The 23060-nt window shown below is 40.9% G+C and overlaps 1 protein-coding gene and 1 non-coding gene across 3 annotated transcripts in view; both read right to left on the bottom strand.

The window, feature by feature from the left end:
• The window catches only part of TESK2 (testis associated actin remodelling kinase 2), a 124621-nt gene that overhangs the window by 66297 nt on the left and 35264 nt on the right, over positions 1–23060 (bottom strand). For both annotated transcript variants that reach the window (XM_048862249.2, XM_048862248.2), the window contains exons 3-4: positions 20187–20308; positions 9262–9310 (exon numbers count right to left, since the gene is read on the bottom strand). In XM_048862249.2, coding sequence (XP_048718206.1) covers positions 9262–9310; positions 20187–20308 — 171 coding nt within the window. The remainder of the gene's footprint in view (positions 1–9261; positions 9311–20186; positions 20309–23060) is intronic.
• On the bottom strand, positions 20696–20800 carry LOC125642024 (U6 spliceosomal RNA). The gene has a single exon (XR_007358233.1). It is a non-coding gene; the product is annotated as a U6 spliceosomal RNA (small nuclear RNA).

Below are 23060 nucleotides of genomic sequence, written 5' to 3'. Positions count from 1 at the left end.
CCTCTGAGGCATCACAGAACTGGGTGGCATTTAAAAAAAAAAAAAAAAGGAGACAAACTGCCCTCTGGCAGCAACATTGTATGCTATTCCTAGCCTTTTTAAGGGAATTTGTCTTTTAGAACACTGTAATCCAAAATTCACTCCCTTAATCCTAAACATTTTCGATTTAGTTTAACAGGTAAATTCTCATAGTTTAGTCAGCAAAAAGTTCCAAGAGAAAGTTTCCATAGCCAATCTTCCCTTTCCTCCTGGAGGGGAGAGCTTGGATTAGTTAAATCCACAACAACTGCAAAAATCCATGACACCCCAAGGTAGACATCCTGCCACACTGGTCAAATCTCTAAAACTACCACAGTTTATAAAACTATATATATGCACACACAATAAAAATGTTCATTTAAAAACTCAGCTCATAAGAACAAATAAGACAGGGCACCAAAACTGGTGGGGAAAATGTACAAGAAAATGGAAGAACATTTCCCTGTGAACCAGTGCTCAGACACTGTACTGAGGAATACATGGTATAAATACCTAGATAGAAAACAAGGTATCAACTCCCCCAAACCAGTATATTCAAACTAAAGATTCCAAGTCATTTGGCTAATTAAAAGTACAAGACAGTATGATACACAAACTGAGTATTAATTCTAGTTTGCAAGCTTTATATCAGTACAGACTGACGGTAGGCAAGCACAGCCAGGAGGAAAAGAATCAATGCCATGTATAAAAGTTACAAAAACTCATCCTTTACTTGTGGATAATGACTGCCAAACACTAGATTCCTGTTTCTCAAAAGGCTTTGGCAGTTACTAAAACTAGCTGCATGAAATATGTGCTAAAATATCTCAAGAGATTTCACTACTAAGCACTTGGATCACTGGAAAAAGACGATTTGCACAAGCCAAAGAGAAAATTCACGCCAAACGAGGAATGTGTGTTTACTGCAGTAACATGGTAGCTTTTTGATGTGATTATTTTATGAGTCAGGGTTCTGTTCAAAAATGTGTCATAGCAGCATATTACTTCACCAGGGAAGGGGAAAAAAAGACAGTTTTAAAAGGGTAACATTTAGATGTTTAATCTTACTGAAGGGTCAAGTGAAGGACCCTCCCCTTCTGTCATTTTGGTTTTGCTGGAAATGGAGCTTTCAGTGCATTACGGACAAGTACTATATTTCTAACAGGGTAAATGTGGGTGTCTCTACTTCCATTTTAATCTCCCTTTTTTTCTCTCCACCCTTTGCCACCTCCTAGCTTTCTTTTTATATTATTATTGCAATACTGTGGGCTAACCTCACTGAAGTAGGGAACTACTGCTACTCTCTTCTATTGGAGAAACACTACTGCCACCCTTTTGGAGAACTAATACTAACCTGAAGGAGAGGCTCCTTCGGTACTGCAGAGGAAATACTCCACAACACAAACCTCGACTGTTTGGTAAATAGTTGGCTATCAGGCATGGAGGGAAGGGTGCTGGAGAGATCCAGTGATGCTAAGTGCCTCCAGAACTAAGCAAGAATGATGGCCCTTGTGGATTCTACTTCTTTTCTACGAACTGACTGTAACCAACAGGGGAATCTGTTTGTATGATCTATGAATTCTGTGTGAGATTATGAACTCTGTATGTATCTCTGCCAAGCAGCAAACTCCATTTTGTATGTGCAATCTTTTACCTTCTCTACTGTCTGTTTGCCTCCACATTGGGCTGAAATAGTAAAAGCAGAACAGAAGAGAGAGTAATTGATTTGAAATACTCTTCCACAGAAATGAAATTGCTCTAGAGAATAAGATAGTTCTCCTGGGTAGGAGCTGGGTTTGTCTGAGAAGAGGTTGCCTTGGCAACAAAATCGCCTGGCAGGGGTCTCTGGTCACCTGGGGAAGCTGGAAAGAGAGTCACCTGATAGAGGAGACTTGAAGGGAAGAACAGATCTATAAGGGATCTTTGGCCACTTTCATCAGTTCAAGCTGATAGGCGCTGATGCAGCCTTGAGGCAGGCAGGGGAAACTCTTCTTGCCTGCCTGAGCCCAGATGGTCCCCAAGGACTCCCAAGGGAAGGGTGTGCCTGAGAGGGATATTACAGTTAGGATGCATATTGTTTTCTAAATTATCACTACTGTCTTGTGCTTTATATGACTAAGTATAATACAGCAATGGTATTAGAATCTGTGCAAAGTGTCTCTGTGTGAGTTATATGCTTCACAATTGCCACGTGCCTCCTGAAGAGAGTTAAACAGCAAACCAGAAAGCACTCACCTTGGGGTGGAGTTCTGGGAGAGGGTATGTTTAAGTGATGAGGGAGTCTGAAAGTGGAACACAGTGGATAAGTCCTTTCACAGTAGTGATGTGGGTGGCCAGCAGAGAAAGCCTGAGAGTGTCACAGATCCAGTCAATCTGGACATCCAAATATGTATGCCAATCTCCCTGGTCACTGGGCAAATTAAGGATGTTGATGTGCTCTAGAACCCCTCACACAGAATGGCCCCAGAACTAGTGCAGACCCACAGGGGTTTTCATACTTGTAGATCTTTCTTGGAATCCTTGTGTATTAGGAAACTAAAAAATTTTGAGAGTCTCAGGCTTTCAAAGCCACCCGAGATGCATAATGATTGCTAAGAATTGCATTACCTGTCATGACTCCGCTGTATCCTGTGGATTTGGAGTGAAGGAGAAGGAATTGTTGCCTAGCTGTCTCCCCAAACCAGAGCCAAAACCCCATTCAACGTTTTTTCAAGGGGAAGTGGAAGTATGCCTGAGGAGGATAATCAATTGCAGGTTCATCTTTGCTCGTGGAAGCAGAAAACAGCATGGACGCCTTGGCTATTAGATGTTTAGTTTTTAAGTTAACAACAATTCTGGGAACTAGGAGCTTTTTACATTCTCTCCTCGCAATCAGGGCCTGGCTCCAGCAGTATATTATAAGTACTATAAATAAAACTACCCCCCCGAGACCTCAAATCCCACTGATTGCACTTAAAATTTGCCTACAGTGGGCATGGGGGAGGGAAAGTAATTTCCAGTCAATGCAAACAGACACACTGGAGACAAAAAATTCCCTACCAAAGCAATAGAAACTTCCATTAGCACTAGCTGGAATTATGAGCACAAAATATAAAATAAGGAGCCACAGAGCAAGGGGAGGAGGGGGGAGATTCTGAACTGCTACATAACAGCATCCTTCTCAAGACAATGACAGAAGATGATTGATGGGAGTAAAAGTAGCAGTGTCTTGTTCAATAAGCTATTCAAATATAATGTGTCAGAACAATCCAATAGGAATCCCCTTGTCTGAGCTGAAAATTAACGTGTCTGGAAGTATTTGCATTGTAAACTGTTTTTCCTGAAGTTTAGTACCCAGTTGTAAAAAACACCTCCTTAAGTTGAAACTCTGCACAGGTTCAGTCAATCCCTTTAGGTTTTTTTTTTTTTTTTTTAAACAAAAGAAATGTCCATAGCAGCACTTAATATATTTTCCATGTAATGCTTTTTGGCACACCTACACGCATTAACACCCCATCTTCCCATACTGCAGGCTGCCAGCACATACTGCAGCAGAGAGCAGTGCGGCAGCATGTGGAGGACTCAGGAAGCATTTCACACTTCAACACTCTTCCAGGAACCTGAGTGTGCAACATCTGTAAAGCATACTACACAAAGTGATTGGTGTGAAGAACTGCTGAGCAGAGGTAGAATCTACACTCAGCCAGGGAACCACTGAAGGGACATCAACTGCACTAGAAGGGTTATTTCCCTACTTTTCCTGTTCAGCATCTCCCACAGTTTTTCCCTCAGGACTGTAAGCAGATACATACACAGCATCTTACAGCCACGGTTGCCTCAATGGATCTGGGACTCCTGAAACACCTAACGCATAGGGCCTAGTACGGATGCTAACAGTACGGGCTTCCAGGGAATTTCCCCAGACATTGGAGGATGGAATTACAATGACTGGCTGAATGAGTGTAGCAACACCACAATGGAGAGAAATTTCGGTACACTGGGCTGGTGGTAACAAGCCCAGTGTTGCTACCATCCAGCACGATCAACACTTATAAAATATCTGGGGATGGCATTTGCGTGTTGTTTGCATGGCACTGTGCAGACACTGCAAGCTCAGGACGTCCCAACCAAGTTAATAGCAATATTTTTTCAGCTGATGTACACAAGGCTGCTGGGGCTTTGGTTTCCCTTCAACAATTCTGCACCACGAATATATAAAACTCAGACTGTGTGTAAAATGGTTTCATATATCTTCAGCATGAAAAGCATTTTACAAAAATCTTACTGGTCCCTTACTCAGAGCCTCCTCAGAGGGACTTGGAGGAAAAAGTTGTACAAGGACAGTGAACACTTAATGAGTGGCTGCTATCTACTGAATGAAGCAAATCCAGATGTCCCCCTTTGCACACTACAGCCCTGTTGTATTAAAGCATCAGTTCCACTTTCCAAATGTTTTTAATGGTGTGTTTGCAAGGGTACATACCGTATTACTGCTCAAAAGAGAGAGATGCCGCAGCTTCCAGTCTGAATAGCACACTGAACACATTCAATATTGATTATGCTGTGGAATTATAACATATCCAGAGTCCCAGTCCAGTCCAATTAATTCCACTTTCATATTTTGGAAACCCCATGCATTAAGCTGTTTCATGGCCAGACAGTTTTCAAACAAAACCCATTTCTGAGGGGGACAATTAAAAACGAGTACAAATGCTGCCAAAAGGAAAAGAAACAAAACAAAACCAAGCACCAGAATATCAACACTTTCCAGAAGCAGACAACTTATGTTCTGCAGATCTCAGCATGCTCAGATTCTTGTATGCTCAGACATGTACTTGCCACCTGCCAGGAGTAAAGTGCTAGATACCGGTAACACAAATCCTGAACAGCCAGATGACGACCTCTAAAATTCTCAGAGCTAGTCGAATGGATTTTATGGCTACTTTCCTCCCTCTTGATGGTATTTGCATGCCTCAAGAAAATTCATGTACAATACACTACATTTGCTAGAAGGCCTCAGCTTTCTTCAGATTACTATTTGTCACAGGAACAAATACATACAAAAATAAATTAGACATGATTAAATTCTTTGTTCAGATGTTAATTTTAAATCTCCAGAATCACAGAACTGGAAGGGACCTCGAGAGGCCATCTAGTCCAGTCCCCTGCACTTGTGGCAGGACCAAGTATTATCTAGACAATCCCTGACAGGTGTTTCATAGAATCATAGAATATCAGGGTTGGAAGGGATCTCAGGAGGTCATCTATTCCAACCCCCTGCTCAAAGCAGGACCGATCCCCAATTTTTGCCCCCCCGATCCCAAATGGCCCCCTCAAGGATTGAACTGACAACCCTGGGTTTAGCAGGCCAATGCTCAAACCACTGAGACCTGCTCTTAAAAATCTCCAATGATAGAAACTCCACAACATCCCTACACAATTTATTCCAGTGTTTAACCACCCTGACAGTTAGGAAGTTTTTTCTGATGTCCAACCTAAACCTCCCCTGCTGCAATTTAAGCCCACTGCTTCTTGTCCTATCCCCAGAGGTTAAGAAAAACAATTTTCTTCCTCCTCCTTGTAACAACTTGTACATACTTGAAAATTGTTATGTCCCCTCTCAGTCTTCTCTTCTCCAGACTCTCTCTTTTCCAGACTGTTATCCTTCTGAAAACATCATTGTTCCCAACCACAGTAAAAGCGTAGGTCCTCTGTACTAAACAGATTTCATGTCAACAAATTTTAATTTATTTTTAAGCAGCTTTCATAGTCTGGAAATAGATTTAATTAATTTAGAAAAATCTTCAGTGCTGTCAGAGTCCAAAGGCCTCCATCTATCCAAAGAACAGGTCCAGCACAGGTTGCAGTAGGGTTGCCACCCATCCAGTTTTCACCCACACAGTCTGAGTTTCAGTTTCTGTGTCCAAGTGCCATTTGACAAGTCCTGATGTCCAGTTTTTTTTAATCTGCGGGGGAAGAGGCGGAGCAGCAGTGGGGCCTTGGGAGTCTGGTCACCAGCTATTAGAAAAGTGGAAACCCTAGGCTGCAGTAATGGAAGATTCTGCTTTCACTGCCTCAACCATGCCCTAGAAAGCAGTGGCCTATTGAGATAACATAGTTCAACCTCTGCGTCCAATTCAGTCCTGGACAGCTCTCCTGGGAATGCCAATAAGGACAGAGGTTAGAATCAACCAAGCTGGTTGATTCCATTTTCTGGTTGATGGAATCCATTAACCAGAAAATGGAATGACACCAATTTATTTCATATAACCTAGTGAAGAGCCACCAGATGGTAGTTTAATTTTGGTTACTACTGTCACCATGGGCTGTATTGAAACTGGTGGCACTAGAGGTAAAGAATATGTATCCTACCACCAATTCCCTTAGCCGTTCACTTCTGCCCCTGTTCCCCAAGCCCCAGAAACTCCTTTAAGCTATATGACCAGTACTGTTCACAATATTCCAGAAGGGGGAATGACAGTATAACTGGCAAAACTTGGACTCAGAATTTATATACTGATATTACTCAGAACTTATATAGCACTTTACATTTTCAGAGCACTGTACAAATATGAACTAATACACCACAAAAGAGCTACTGTATTAAATGAATGCCTGCACATGCTCACTGCTTCCATGACCAAATGCCCATATGTAGCAATTTTATTATTTCGGCTGTAAATTAAATTTACCTGAGTTCTCACTTGGGCTGTAGCAAACACTATAATTAAAGTTAGATACAACATTTCATCATAGCTCCCCTATTCTGTCTGGTCATAACTCTAAAACATTCTGCTTGGGTCTGAAACATCATTTTTTGCCTCAATCCAAAGGTAAAGTTTTGTGAAAGACTGAGGATTCTCTCTTCTATTATTTTGAATTACTGGTGACCAAAAACAGAGGAAACAAAGGTTGCCTATTTCGCTTGCCAAGAATTCAGAAATTGCTGAAGAAAGCAAGCATCTGCAAACTTAGCTACTACTCCATAGGAAGTTTCTCTTGGGTTTTTGTTTGCTTGTTTGCTTTTTGAAGAGGTGTTTAAAATAATAAGCATCTGGGAGGAAAATGTCATTTCTGAGCATGCTCAGTAGTATCTGCTAAGATTTTAGTAGAGCATAATGAAGTCCAATTACTTTTTGGACATGTTTAGGGGCAGGGAGGGGGCATTCTCCCTGCTTAGCCTGATCAAAGACCCCAAAAGAGACAAGCACTAATGATCAGGTAATGGGCATGAAGGAGTTTTACTTAAGCGCACAGAGAAAAAATTCTTAAAACAACTTTGCTGGGTACTGGAGAATATCACAAAGATTGAGAAAACTGTAAAAAGAAAAGGAGTACTTGTGGCACCTTAGAGACTAACCAATTTATTTGAGCATGAGCTTTCGTGAGCTACAGCTCACTTCATCAGATGTTGTTCATCAGATGTTGCAACATCTGATGAAGTGAGCTGTAGCTCACGAAAGCTCATGCTCAAATAAATTGGTTAGTCTCTAAGGTGCCACAAGTACTCCTTTTCTTTTTGCGAATACAGACTAACACGGCTGTTCCTCTGAAACCTGAGAAAACTGTCCATCTCACATTTTGAAGGTCTTCTCATAAATCTGCTGCATCCTGCAATTTTCTGAAAAGTCTAAGTTTTCATTTTAAAAACATCTCTTTTCCATTGTGAAAATACAGCTGTTAAAGTCTGCTAATGTGCTTCAGCCAAAGAGCAACAAAGGTGTGAACTCATCCTGTCCCTCCTTTACCCCATTCACCCCCAATGAATTCTGACCTTCAAAGCCAATGTGTATATCCATTCAAGTCTGGACTACACATGCAAACTGGGCAGGCAGCAAACTGTGGGCATGCCTTTGACTGGCCCTGTTATGTTCTCTATTTGTTACTATTGTTTTACACACGATTACCCAATCTTCCCTTTCTACAGAGACTCCAAGGCAGGCATACCAAGTCCCTTTGGATAAAGGGCAATCATAGAATCATAGGACAGAAAGGGATCTTGAGAGGTCGTCTAGTCTAGTCCCCTGCACTCATGACAGGACAAAGTATTATTAGATATTCCTCCCCATTTTAATCATTAATGGAATCATGCGTATTAACCTCTTGAAATGTTTTTTTTCTCTCTAATAACTGGCTGCATTCTATAAAAAATATTTCACAAATGGTTATGGTGGGCAGATTCCTTCTGGTAAATAATAATTAAAGGTGATCTCACTCATACCTTTTTTAAAAAGCAACATACATTTTTAAGCAAAACAAAGTTACAAATAAAGTTACATTGACAGTATTGTGGCTTTTTGCACGTTTGCATATTAGGCAGTTTTAAATACTTTTTGTCCTGTAAAAAAATATTCGAAAAGCACTGACGTTCATGCAAGATTGCTAAGCAGAAAACTTTTGTTCTATTATTCATATAAAAAAACCTAGTTATTTGTGGGAGTTTATCAAGACACTCAGCAAAATGTCATAATGAAACAATATCCTCTGAAAATTCTGTCACTGGGGAAAAAAAGTCAAGTACTTTTCTTGTATACATCATATGCACAGCACAACAAAATCAGCGTGTGAAAGGAGCAAACCTGAATTATGAGGATTGCTACATCTCCCCCACCACATGAAATGTGGTACCAGTTTCTTTTTTAAAACACAGTATCATGTAAAGAAAAAACTGCAACATCTCATGTAGAAACTTATCCTCCAAATATGACTTCATGTCTAGTTTTATTACAGTACCTAGTTTAGTAGAAGATACTTTATCATACAAGTTAGTCAACTCCCAACTCTCCCAGGGCGACTGTTCTGTGCTCCAATTTATGTGAACAGAACAGGTAATTATCAAGTGATCTATTCATTCCCTGTCCCCCATTCCCAGCTTCTGGCAAACAGAGGCTAAGGACACCATCCCTGCCCATCCTGGCTAATAGTCATTGATGGACCTATCCTCCATGAACTTATCTAGTTATTTTTTGAACCCTGTTATAGTCTTGGCCTAGATACTCTTTTGGATACTCTGTTAATGGCCATTTTACATACCTAAATGTTGATTTTTCATCCAATTAAGGGTCAGTGTTTGAAAGCTGGGTGTTAGGAGTCTATTACTGAAACATAATTAAGAAGCCTGATTCTGTAACATTTACAGTAAGTGATCCTATCAAAGCCAGTGGGACTACTTGCATAAGTAACTGCTACTCAACAAAATGTAGAATCTGGCCCCAGGGGAGTACACAAAACAAACAGTTCAGTACTGAACATAAACAGTCTTACCTCAGTCAGTGCATGCAGTTGTCCTTGATGTACACAGACACCCATAAACCTACAAAACACAGAACAAAGGTTTTTTAAAATATATAAATAAAAACAACAGAAGTAAAAAGAGAAGGTGGTTCAATGTTCAAGCATTAGAAACAAGCAAGGATCAGTGTGGTGAAAACTGTACATCTCAGGTCGGAACATTTAAAATCCTAGCTTAACAGAAGGGTGAGGGGCTATGGTACAATATTTTGAATGCTCAGTTCAATAGAGCTCAGGAGACAAGACTCAGACTCAAGTGGAAAATTACTCACTAAGGGGTAAATTGTCTCATTTTCTCCAAGCCTTGAGGAAAGGACAACATATAGCTATGTCACCAGGGGAAAGGAAAGGGGTCAAAGTCACAATTAATTATCTTGCTTCATACTTACTCAGGGACGGACAGCCAAGCTGAGTAATCAGCTACAAGCCAATACAAATAGCAAATTACTTCCCCTTCTGGACTGGCTACTTTGTGCTAGCTGCTATTGAAAGGTGTGGGGAGAAGAGAAGCATCTTATGCTCCCACATTCTCTTGCACCGTCACATAGGGCAAGTGAACATTTTACCCTGAATGACTATTTCATCATTTGATTTCAAAACACTCAGACTGTAATCAACTACTTAGATGGTAAGCTCTTTGGGGCTGGGACCATCTCTCTGTGGTGTGTTTGTATAGCACCTACCACACTGGGGCCCTTGTCCATGACTGGAGCTCCTAGTATTGGTACTACAAAAGCACCTATCATTCTTAGTTTTTAAGCACAATGAAGAGAATAGCATGCTAAACATTCAACCTTAGGTTACAGGAGTGCAATCAGAATCTCATTTGCACACCTCACCTCCCCCATCCCTCCAGGTTAAACTCCTTGTGTTCACCACAAACGGGCAATTTGTGTAGCAGCAGTCACCCTGGGTGTGGCAAAATGTGAATGAAGACTAGTAAAGCAGAATGTAATACTGTCTCCCATTAGAAAGTTAAATTAAAGCCTGACTTTTTACAACTATATAGACTCCAGAAGTGTACAGTTGATTCCATATCATTGTCATACGAGGTGTATGCTTCATAATACAACCATTTGCAGTTGTATCATTTACAATTTGATCACTTAGAGGTAAAAAACATGTTGACTATTAAGTTGTGTTAATGGCTGACAGAGGAATTCTTCCACACACTCTCTTATTCCCCCCCCCCCCAAAAAAAAAAGTGTGTGAGCAGAAATGCATGATTTCAGTAAATGTGACCATTCTGGATGTGACAGAGGAACCTCGTGAAGGTTGATTTGTAGAAATAATGACCTTTTATATCCTAAAACACTTCTGTATTTAAAAGCAAAATGATGCAAGGGACACGTAGTACTAGTTAAGCTAAGCTGCTTTTGAAGAAATGAATGATCCTTACTGTTCTTTTGTCTAACAGCTGACTGGTAAATTACAGGCAACCCAAGAAAAACAATATAGATAAGGGACTTTGCATAAGCTGAGCTGTGAAAATCTGTTTTCTGTAACTGGGAGGAAAAAAATGGAACTTGCTCCATAAAATCTGCTGTTCCACCGCTCTTGCCCCATATGATATCTATCTTTATCATGGGGAAAAAAGTGAAAATGTGAATACTCTCTGGTTCATATAATGCAAAACTATGGTGAGATCAGAAAGAGATTTTTGGATATCCAGTCTATAAAACTGCTGCCTCTTCTCTCCTAAGGGCAACTACTTAAAAGAAAATCTGTAAATAGGTCATTCATATTTAAAAACCGTTAAAAAGTCAGAAATACATCTGTTCAAGAAGTGACTGACATTATGCAGGCGAACTCTGAAATACACTTGATTAAACTAAGGCCATTGAGCTGCACCACACAGAGTTACAGCTTCATTCACAAAACAATGAAGCCTGATATGCGATTCTGGTCTTCCAGGACATTTAGATCCTAGACTCCAGCGGCTACTCCTGCACAAGTTCTGAGAGCTTGAAAATTTATTTTGTCCTTTGTGAAACAAAGAAGATTGATGATATATTGCTGGTAATAACATTTATTATTGCAACATTTTTGCTCAGTTAAAAAAGTTGACCTTTGTGGCAAATACATACACTAACATTTCAATCAACCCAGATATCTAAAACAGGCTATGAAGAATTTATACTCCCTTTTCTTTCAAGACAAGAATCAAATGGTGTGTACTAGGAACACAAGTCTCATGGCTTATGCAATATATCTGACAAAAGAAGCTGGACTCAGATTATCATTTTAGATAGAAGATAATACAGTACATCTAGGCAGTAGGAATTCTATAGTTAAATTTGTAAAACAGCTTCCAACAGAAGCTCACACACTAACTCACTCAGACACACAAAATCCTGACAACTATTTTTTTTTTTAAAATGTGGAACCTCCATCTAAGAATCTTCAAACGTTTCACAAAAAAAGAATGAACTAACCCTACACATTCATGACAGACGAAGGTCTTTTGGAAAAGAACAGGTTTTTTAAATGTATGTAAATAAAGTCTGATGTTAATCCAACAAGATGTTTGTGAGACAAGGTTGTTCTTTGTGGAAGGGAATGGTGAAGGCCACAGAAGAAAAATAACTGGCAAAAAAGCAGGTAGAATTCAGAAGTTTCAATGATGTTAGCCAGTTCTGATGGAATTTGTAAATTTTTTCAGCTAAACTGCTTGGGTCACAGGAGGTCTCAGTATCAAACCAGCAAATTATATTATTCCAATTGTCTTATTTAATATATCTTTCCACATCCATTATAGTAAAAAATATAGTCTATATCAAAAGTAACCTACCGCAGGTTTTCACAAAGGTCTTTTTGTTTTTTAAATACTAAAACCATTAGTAAAATTGAAACAGCCATTTAGTGGGTGTTCACACACCCACATTTAGGCTGAAGAGGAATAGAAAGCAGTAAATGTGAAACACTAAGATACTGATGTGACAGATTTATTAAAAATAAGAAAAGTTTGAGACAAAAAAATAGCTAATTTCATCTGTTCATTTGGAAGGTATAAAAGCTAAAGTAAGGTAAGGCCAATAAGATTTGACAGTGTCTCTATCAGAGAGAAACAAACGGAAAAAGATGCCATGTTCTGCAACCTACTACTGTGAGCACTCAGATACTGCAGGAATAGGCAGCAGTTCAAAACCCTAAGGCAGCTGTTCAAAATCCTAGAAACAAGAACAAAATTAAAAACAAACAATGAGAAACACTGGCTTTCTGTTTGGGAAATAAAGATGTTTCTACCCCTTAAACAGAACTGAAACAAGGCTTAGTAGCTATGAGCTCACATAAACAGGCTAGATTTCTAAAACCCCACACTATTAGAAACTGCCATGCAAGCAAAAAGAAACCAAGACAGTATTGTTAATATATTTATAAGCAACATAAATTGTATCATTTAATCATTACCAAAGAATGCAACTCTTTTTGAAAATCTGGAAAACAGGTTTAACAGACATAGCTCCACCAATCCAAATTCCTGGATAACATGCTCCTGTGGGTGCTGTATCAGGCAACAGTGAGCCTCCGAGCTAACCCAAATACTGCTGAAAAATAATTGTGCTGAAGGTAATATAGGCAGCTGCTATTTAGAAGATACAACTACTTAGTTAGATTTAGAAATTCTTTGCCCCGAGTGAGATTCCATTTATCTGGATAGGCAGTAGACCTGCTTGCTGATCCTTTAAGGATTATTCCTCTTGGTGAGATGCACTGTCTTCAGTGCTGAGAAAATGAGGGTTTATATAAATATACTTGTACCATGGCACTGAATATCTGTGGAGGGCAGGGTATGGCTATGACCCTAAGCACTCTGTAGTCAAACCCTACTCACACTACTTCAAAGATATTTGTACGAATCTCATGAGGTATCGTCTGAAAACTAAACACCACATTGGTCATTTATATCATTGTGGAATATATATTATATATAACAATGCCACATGTGAAATTATTATTGTCCTCTGAGTCTCTGGCTGGCTGGCTGGCAGGCAGGCAGTTTTGGGGGAAGTTCAGGACTGAGGCTATGTTGGGGTCACTTGGCTAGTAGTAACCAAGACTGGCAGAGATCAGTGTAACAAGCAAGCTGCTGGAGTCAGAATTACTGAACACAGACTCAGTGCATGTTTGTTTGCTGGTTGCAGGGCCAGCTCCAGGCACCAGCAAAACAAGCAGGTGTTTGGGACGGCACATTTCTAGGGGCGTCATTCCGGCGCCAGCCATGCTGCCCCTAGCAATGTGCCCCTGCTGCCCCAGCTCGCCTCCGCCTGCTCCCCTGAGCGCATTGCCACCGCTCCGCTTCTCCCCCCACCCCCAGGCTTGCCACGCGCGAAACAGCTGTTTCAGGCAGCAAGCCTGGGAGGGAGGGAGGGAGAAGCCAAGTGGTGGCGCGCTCGGGGGAGGCAGCAGTGGTGGAGCAGAGGTGAGCTGGGGTGGGGAGCGGTTCCTCTACCCCCTCCCCGTTACTTCCTGCACTCCCCCCACCCTTGCTCACCTCCGCTCCGCCTGCTCCCCTGAACGCACTGCCTCTCCCTCACCTGAGAGGGAGAGGGGAGAAGCGGAGTGGCGGCGTGTTCAGGGGAGCAGGCGGAAAGGAGGTGAGCTAGGGTGGGGGGTTGTGGGGGGGAGCCGCAGGAAGCAATGGGGGGGGGGGGAATGCAGCACACCCAGGGGAGGAGGCAGGGCCGGGGATTTGGGGAAGGGGTTGGGAAGGAGCGGAGTTGTGGCGGAGCCAGGGGCGGGGGGCACGAAAAAAAAGCGGGGGTAGCCAAAAAATTTTTTGCTTGGGGCGGCAAAAATCCTAGAGCCGTCTCTGGCTGGTTGGGAGTGTCCAGACAAGGGAGCTACCTCAGCAAGGCATTTTAAGGCACCCAGGGTAACTGGGCAGGAGATGACAACCTTTAACTGGCCTGGATTGCACCCCAAAAATGTGACAACGAACACAGGGAATGACTTCAGTAAATCTGCACTAAAACCTTCCATAGTTGTACTAGATGCTACTAAATAAAAATGCATTTTAACAACTTTTTACCGTTGACACTGTAATCCATATCACATTTTAGTCCAAAGGTAAGTCATCTCAACTAGCCCTTTTTCAGCTTCATAAATTTTTATTTATATTTATATATGTTACACCAGTATGTGCAAACCATTTCTAAAATAATTCTTTTGAGGATCCAGGTAATAGGGGAAAACAAACCTGTTAAGTCATTTTCCGACTCCCATCTGTTAATTACAAATCATTGTTCAGCATAAACATATTGAGTGTGCTAAAAACAATGCCAGCAGTCAGCCTATTATAACATACTCAAATCACAAGTTATTCCACTGATGGGAGGGCTTGACAGGGACCAACTGAAGCAAAAGGAAATAGATTGGCATTATATTTCAAGGATGCTGAATTTATATGTGCGAGCAGATGAAAAATTCTCCTTCAAGAAAGCTCAAACGACACACATACGCAGACTTTTAGTTTTATTACATTTGCAGACGGTGGGGTTTAATCAATGAGTCAATCTGCCTGCATGTTCGCTGCCAAACACACAGCAATACTTTAAAGTGCTCCCATGAGGACATTTAAGACATGAGCTAAGACTTTGTGTCTAGAACATTTTTATATATAAAGGTCCCTAAAGTACTTATTAAATAAAGAAGCATTTTTCATGCAAACAGTAGTGATATTAAAGCCTGAAATTCAATCACATACTGAAAATGCACTAATCTAAAAGACAGCACAGGAGAGGAAGGACTTGGGTTAACAGACTGCTCCATCAGTGAGCACTGTAGAACACAGAGCAGGACAAAAGAGCATTGATCTCACAAGGATCAGAGTCCTGTAGATTGCCTTGGGTAGGAACTCCTGGATATGATGCATGTCAATATCAGCAACCAAGACTTCTCTCCTACATTTCTCTTTAAGGGTTAACTTGAAACCATCTATTGAATGATGTAAGTTAGGGCCCAGAAAATGATTATGCAAAAATGGCACCTTCTTACTCAAGAGATCTATTCCCAGTGTGTGTTCAGAGTCATGCCTAATGACTTTAATGACAGAACTAAGTTTATACCGCTTTTTATTTCTGTTAGCTCCACCGTGCCAATATAGTTACAAGAGAAGGTGACAAAATATATTCAAAAATATCCCCTGGAGAGATGAAAAAAGTGGCTCCATTTTTGTTTTATGTTTGTGTGTGTGCAGAGATAATCCATAGGGTAGCACGGGCAATTTCTCATTTTCCTCAAGGGTACATTTGTGTTGGAGACCCAAAGATTCTATTTTTATAGATTCTCATGTTCAACATATACATGAGGTCACTGGGGTGACAGCAAGGCAGCTTGGGCTGCTTTGTCTCCAACAGGTGGAGACCCAGTTTTAACTTTGCCCTGAGCCAGCAAGCTACCACAGCTGGGTCAGATGAAGTGGAGAGTTTGGGCAGCGGAATCTTTTAATATTGGTGATGATATGCAAGACACAAAGAACACAGCTAGACTACTTATTCCATGCCCAGAGCCAGGGGCAACAAATGATTCTATAGCCAGGAATTTCCAGCAATAAGGATGGGGCAATACAGCCAGCAGACAAGCAAAAGCAGAATTTCAACCAAATGAAATTAATTAATATTAGTGATGACAGTGATTTGATCAGTAAAGAAAAAACAAGTAACTTTATATTAGAATATTTAAGCTAAAGTGTGAGTTAACAGGAATGCTTGTGAAAAGAAGCCACCTAATTTAGTGTCAGACAAAGGGTAGAACAATTAACATCAATGAGATAAAGAGGTTCCTGGCTACTAACTACACCAGGAAGACAAGTTAATGTGGAGAGGACAGAGATATAATTTTGCAAACCACTTCCTAAGAAAAAGATCCTCCCAACCACACAAAAAACCCCCACAGCACGGCTCTCAAAAGGTTTCATTCTGCAGAACACAAGGAAGAGGGCCATCTGGTGATGTACAGATCATAGTTTGAAAACCACTGCCATAAAACAATTACTTTTCACAGCACATCAGAGCTTATAAGAGATGAGGTGACTTATATTTACCTATTAGAGATGAGGTGACTTATTATTACCTATTACGTAAGACCAAAGTTCACCTGAGAGTCAAGTGAAGAAGCTGCATTAGTTAAACATTGACCACAGCACAATTAGGTTTGATATCGTGAGAGAGAACACCTTCCCTAGTAATAACAAAGGAAGATAATTTTAGGGGACAGATTTAAAAAGTGATGAAGAAAAGAGTGTTAAAAGCAAGCTGAAGCACAGAATAGTCTTTAAATCCCTGGAATGGAAAAGTTACATATTCAAAAGACTTAAAATTTACTAGGAAAGAACGGTTCTCTTTCAACCCAAATAAGAATCCCAGAAAGTCAGCCCAGAAAACCTTTCAACATAAACATACTATTGTAGAACATTCTCCTAATGACAGGATCTACATCTGATAGTGGTCCAGGCTACTGTTAGATGAGACTTACATGTGTGGTTTTTCCCCTCAGCACTAAATATTGCAAAAGCAAATGCATGTTGGATATGAATACATACATGAACAAAAAAAGTTTTAACAAACAGGATTAACAGCCTGTAGGCTCATTTCTTACAACAATGAATTAGAGGCACAGATGGAGTATAGACATCTGTACAAAAATATATAAATGAAAAGGAGTAAAGTAAAATACACATGGTTAAACAGAGTAGCACTTCATATTATTAGTTGGGGGACAGAGAGGAACAACTTTTTAAAAGGTGGAAATCCTGCTGCAATCATCCTTAGGAGACTGGAAAATACACTGTGCCAGGTAGGGCTCAATTCTGAACTAAAATTGAAGAGGACAAACACAAAATACCAATTACCTAGAATAGAAAGAAAAAACAAACTATCGGCATGGAGTAAGTGTGAGACAGATGAAGAACTGGCAAAGTGAAATACAATTTTTATATTGGAATTTACTGTAGACAATGAAGAAATTCCTATTTCAAGGGCACTTTCCAGTAGGGAAGATAAAGTCAGCAATTTTAATAGACAGTGACTTTTCCCCAAGGAAGAAGCCTCAAATCAAGCAATTCGAAAAACTTCAGTGAATTCTACTCTGAAAAAGTGAACACACAACAGGACAGGTGAGCTGAATAAGAAGGGGTCATTTTTACATAATCAGAGTTGTACGTGCTTACCTAAGGTGAGTGGGAGGGAATAAAGATTTATTACTGTCAGCTCTGCAGAGCAAACTGGAATATCTTCTGGTTCACATATAATCAACAGAATTATTGTTCCATTTCAGAGCAATCTGTGCAACACCATTGTTCTCAAATTATTCATAAATGAATAGGCCAGAAGGCAACATCAGATCATCTAGTCAGATCTTCTGCGTCACAGGACATTTCACCCAGTTACCCCGTATTAGACCCAAGTTACTTGTGTTCTCACTGACACCTGTGCAACCCCACCAAAAGCAGCAGGGCTACTTAGATGTAACTGAACGCAGCATCTGGCCAACAGATTCTCTATTACTGGTGATGACAAAGCACAAGCCAGAAAAGAAACAGGTTGACTTTCAGAGCAAGTTTGTAGGACTGTGTAGCGGGGTGGTTACCCGTTCCTGCCCTGTGGGGCTTGAGAGCCAGCCCTGGGAGAGAGCCAGGGCTGAGAGCAAGAAAAGCTAGGCTGATTGGGGAAATGGCCGCAGCTGGGCCTATAAAGGGGCTGCTAGGCTGAAGCTTAGCCAGTCTCTCTCTGCATTCAGAAAGGGAAGGGCCTGGCTGCAGGGACCTGAGGGAGTACCTAGATTGGAGGAGGGCTGAGGGGGAAAGGCCTTGGGAGCAGGGGAGCTCCGGCCTGGAAACCCCCAGGCTGCGAGGCCTAGATTAGGGCCTATTAGGTACTGGGGTTGCAAGGGGGCAGCCCACAGGTAGACAGAGGCAGCAGGTCCGAATCCCCTCACCTGTGATGAGTGGCTGATACACTGCAGTCTGTCCCAGGGAGCAGGGCTAAGAGATGACTGGCAGTAGCCGAGATGAGGCTGGGTGGGGGTTCCCCAGGGAAGGGAGACCCTCAGGGATTGCTGGGGTTTACTGCCAGGGGGCAGCACCCCAGTGGGAGGCGGCACCGGGTCCTGGGAGGGACTGGGGCCAGCAGTAAGGCGGATCACCAGACAGCAGAGGACACGCCAGAGGTGGATGAGCTAATTCCCAAGGACAACCAGCAGGAGGCGCCGCCGGTTGAGTCCAGCTCTATTACAGACTAGCAATTAGAACATTCATCTGTTTTGCAAACTTGATATGGAAAGCACTGAGATACACTGATTGTAAACAAAGTCTCTTCCAAATTGTATTCCAGTGCAACTCTATCAGCTGCCAGGAGGACCACACACCGCACAACTGAGTATTCAGAATGAAATGAAGTGAGGAATATTCTTTATAAAAGTTATTGTTCCCGAAGAACTGAAAGTTGCCCACATGATGCCACTAAAAAATATAAATAAAAAAGAGAACACCAACAGAAATGCTGGGAATTAGGCCAGTGAGCCCTACCTTGGTAAAGAAAAAGAAGGACTGAGAGTCTGATTAAGGGTAGATTAGTACAGCACTTGGATAAGTATAATCTAATAAGGTCAAACCAGCATGGCTACTGTAAGAAAAAACTGTGCCTCTCTAAACTGTTATTTGGAAAAAAATAATAAAATAGATTGACATGAACTGGAGGGGTACTTCATGGGGATTTTCAAACACTTCTGATAAGTGTTCCTCATGAGTGATTATTAAGGGGGGAAAATGAGGTAAAGGAGTAAGGTGTATATTGCCTTGCATTAATAATTGGTTAAGAGTTGTTCCAAAGAACAGTAAAGTTAACAGTGAGTATATTCCAGGGTTTGATACTGGGACCAGAGTTATTTAAAAATATGGAAGAGGAAACTGTCATTTCAATTTAATAAGTATTACAGGTTTAGACATTCTGGGGGCATTTTGCAAAGTAATGGTTCAATAAATTAACCATGTGTAAATGTAAAGGAATGCACATTGGCAAAATGAGCCTACACTGCTTACAACACTGACAGGCTCTGAGCTTGATGGACTCCAAGGAAAAACTTCAGTCATCATCATAGTTCAGTCAGGATGTCTGCTAGGATGTTATGATGATTATCATCTGTACAGTGTACCCATGTTACTTGGGTACACTGTGCAGATGATAATCATCATCATATTAGATTCTAACAATGTTACAGCCTCAGCTGAAGCAGGTTTCAGAGTAGCACCCGTGTTAGTCTGTATTCGCAAAAAGAAAAGGAGTACTTGTGGCACCTTAGAGACTAAAAATTTGAGCATAAGCTTTCATGAGCTACAGCTCACTTCATCGGATGCATACAGTGCCTCTTGCTGGTCACCTAACCTTCAGGAAAGTATGTCTGAGACTGAAAAGGAACAAAGGGTGCAACAATAATAGCTGTTTAGAAGTATTTGGAAATGACATATGACAAGCTATTGCAAAATTTGGATGATTTACCCTTGAAAGGAGAAGTATTAATCAGAGCAGACTAATTTAATTCTACTTTCTATTCTTCAGTCCTGAAGCTTGATTATTATGTGACCCTTCACAATAGTTTTAACCTATGCACATTAAGACAGTAAGTGGACATCAAATCTCTTCCTTCATATCAGTTGATTGATTGTAGGGACAATTACATTATGAAGACTTTAATGTTTGTCTGAGGAAACAGTTATTGCTTATTACTGGATGCAAAATGCCAATCTAGGTAATATGCTCTAGTATGAAAAATCCTATTTTAAAATTGGAGACTCTATCTTGTGGATCCATAAAGTTCCAGTTATACACAAAACCCTTTAAAAAAAGGTTCTTAGAACCCTCTCTCACCCTCTTACTACCCAACAGAAAAAAACTCAGCACCTTAAGATGTTTGGATGACAGAGCCTGTTCATGAGCTGGATCTCTTTCAGCATATTTGCTCGGTTACTGCTCAGCATGTTCATCTTCAAAGCCATCACCTGGTCTGAAGTTTTGTGTCTCACCTACAGAATAAAAGCAAAATGAGCAGATGACATTTTGATGGCAGGAAATGTAAGGTCAATGAGCCATTAACAGAGTAGCATATGACAAGCAGCAGGACATATGGTCTTCATGTCTGAAACAAGTTGATAACTATGCCATCTCTAGCCTATAACATGACTTTCCATTACCAGAGTGCTTGAGTACCTCCCAAGTATTTAAAAATCGTCATTTCTCCCCCTTCTGTCACTATTTGTAGGAGAAAAAGCTTATTAAGTTTAGAGGGTTTGCCTGCTTGTTCATATTTGTATGAGCAAGCGTAAAGAAACTGAAGAAAAAGTACACTGAAGAAATGCATTTTTTTTATTTAGCTCCAAACGTAGTTATTTCCATGGTCACTCAGTCTCTTTTTAAATATGGAACGCTTCCCGAATTTGCGTGTCACCCTTGCGCAGGGGCCATGCTAATCTTCTCTGTATCGTTCCAATTCTCTTGAGAGGGGGAGTTCCACACTCTAAATCCCGTGAAAGCTGTCTCCAATGCACAATAGCCCCTCCTCTCCTCCTCCACCAGTGATGACAATTTCATTATTCCTGTGGAAGGCTGCTGTCATGAGTAATCATGGTGACTGATGATCTTCCAGAGGTGATCTGGAAGCTAGCTAGAGCCAACCCTACAGAGGTCTTTGGATATCAGGACAGAGACAGAGAGAGGAACTCTTCATCTATATTGCAAAGCAGCTCCATTTTGTTACACGAGTTCTTTCCACACACACCCCTGCACGAGATTTTGGCTCCATTCCCACTTCTAATTACTAGAAGTTATGAAAAAGGTTAAGCTTTTACTTTTTTTGAGCAAGAGAAAACACACAAAAAAAAACCTTAGCCAAACTGATGAATGGGAGCAGAAAAGCAAGATCAGCCATATATTCCTGCCTGACGCCCCCCCAAAACGGCTATTACCAAGCAATAAACAAATTCTCCTTTACATTATCAAATTCCACAACCATTCCTCATACGCTGCTAATAGCACACTGTCAAGGTAAAAAACTTGAGTTGTAACAAGTGTTTACCTGTGTCACTACACAACAGATATTAAGAGCAAATGCTAGCAATCCAATTCATTTGTCATCATTTATGCTTTCTACTTTTCACATCTGTCTCAGGTTGGGAAATGAAAATCAGTTTCACCTTCAGATAATCAGTCTGTGTGGTACTGGAGCAGTGGTGCGCAGCCCACAGGTCGCAAGCTGCCCATCAGCGTAATCTGATGGCAGGCCACGACAGTTTGTTTACATTGACTGTCCGCAGCTTCGAGTGGCCCCGATTCCCTGTTCCCGGCCACTGGGAGCTGCGGGCGGCCATGCCTGCGGATAGTTAATGTAAACAAACGGTCTCGTGGCCCGCCAGCAGATTACCTTGACGGGCAGGATGCAACCCGCGGGCTGCCCACTGCTCCAGTACCACGCAGGCTGGTTATTAGGAACTAAGCCAAAAGCCATGTCTGACAACTTGAATGTTACTTCATATAGCTGGTTCTGCAAAGCAGTGAGTTTACAATTACTGTGATATATTCTACACCTAAGGACAAATAAGTTTTACCCAATATTTCTTTGGCAAACCAAATTAAATTTTACAACTAATGAAAAAGAAATAAAATTTCTATTACTTTGTAAATCTATTCATTATATGCTTTAAAAAAAAATACTTCATTTTTCTGTTAGTGTTACATTTGTCTCCAGTAGGCACTGTAAATTTAGAACCAAGAGCCCACAATACAGTAGGTATGGGGTTGGTTTTTTTTACAATTAATTTATTGATACAGAACTGTGCATATTTCCCCTTCAATAGCTTGTTCTTGGTCAAATGAAGAAAGCAAAAAGGGACTAGTGTCTTATTTTGAGAGAAAACACACAGTTCGATCAGAGGGCTATTGTTCCAGACTGGGAGTGGGGGTAGGAGTTAATCTTATACCTAATTCAGCAGAATGTTCTACATAAAACTGCCCTGAAAGACTTATGAGCAAACTCAGATTCAGACTCAGTAGTGGCAATTGGGAGGGGTGTGGGAGTAGAAAAGAAACCCAGAGAGTTAGTTTAGTTTTTCATTGTGGTATAAAAGTCATGACAAAGCCAAGATAAGGAAAGCAACAAGGTGTGCTGAGACAGCATAGGGCTGAGAGTCAATTCCCAAATTCTAATGTCAGCTCTGTCACTAACTCACTGAGTAGTTCTGGGCAAGTCACTTCACCTCTACACTTCAGTCTCCCCATCTATAAAACAAAGATGATTAAACTTACCTACCTGCCCAGGGTGTTGAGAACTTTACATTTGTGGAGCACTCTGAAGATGTCCATGTACTACTCAGGTTTCAGAGGAACAGCCGTGTTAGTCTGTATTCGCAAAAAGAAAAGGAGTACTTGTGGCACCTTAGAGACTAACCAATTTATTTGAGCATGAGCTTTCGTGAGCTACAGCTCACTTCATCTGATGAAGTGAGCTGTAGCTCACGAAAGCTCATGCTCAAATAAATTGGTTAGTCTCTAAGGTGCCACAAGTACTCCTTTTCTTTTTGCATGTACTACTCAGTATCATCTCACCACCCAGGTTAAAGCATCTGCTAAATATTCCCTTGATTGCTCTGGTTTTATAACGTATAACCAAAATGTTTATAATATTATTACGGTATTTACATAAGCTACAGAAATTTTCTAAGATTAATAAAAGTTAAAACAGCTGAGTTTCTGCACCAGTACTTTGATAAGAGAACACACAAG

The sequence above is a fragment of the Caretta caretta genome, chromosome 8, assembly GCF_965140235.1.
Source record: "Caretta caretta isolate rCarCar2 chromosome 8, rCarCar1.hap1, whole genome shotgun sequence".
Classification (NCBI taxonomy): domain Eukaryota; kingdom Metazoa; phylum Chordata; order Testudines; family Cheloniidae; genus Caretta; species Caretta caretta.
This window is presented reverse-complemented; position numbering and strand designations above follow the sequence as displayed.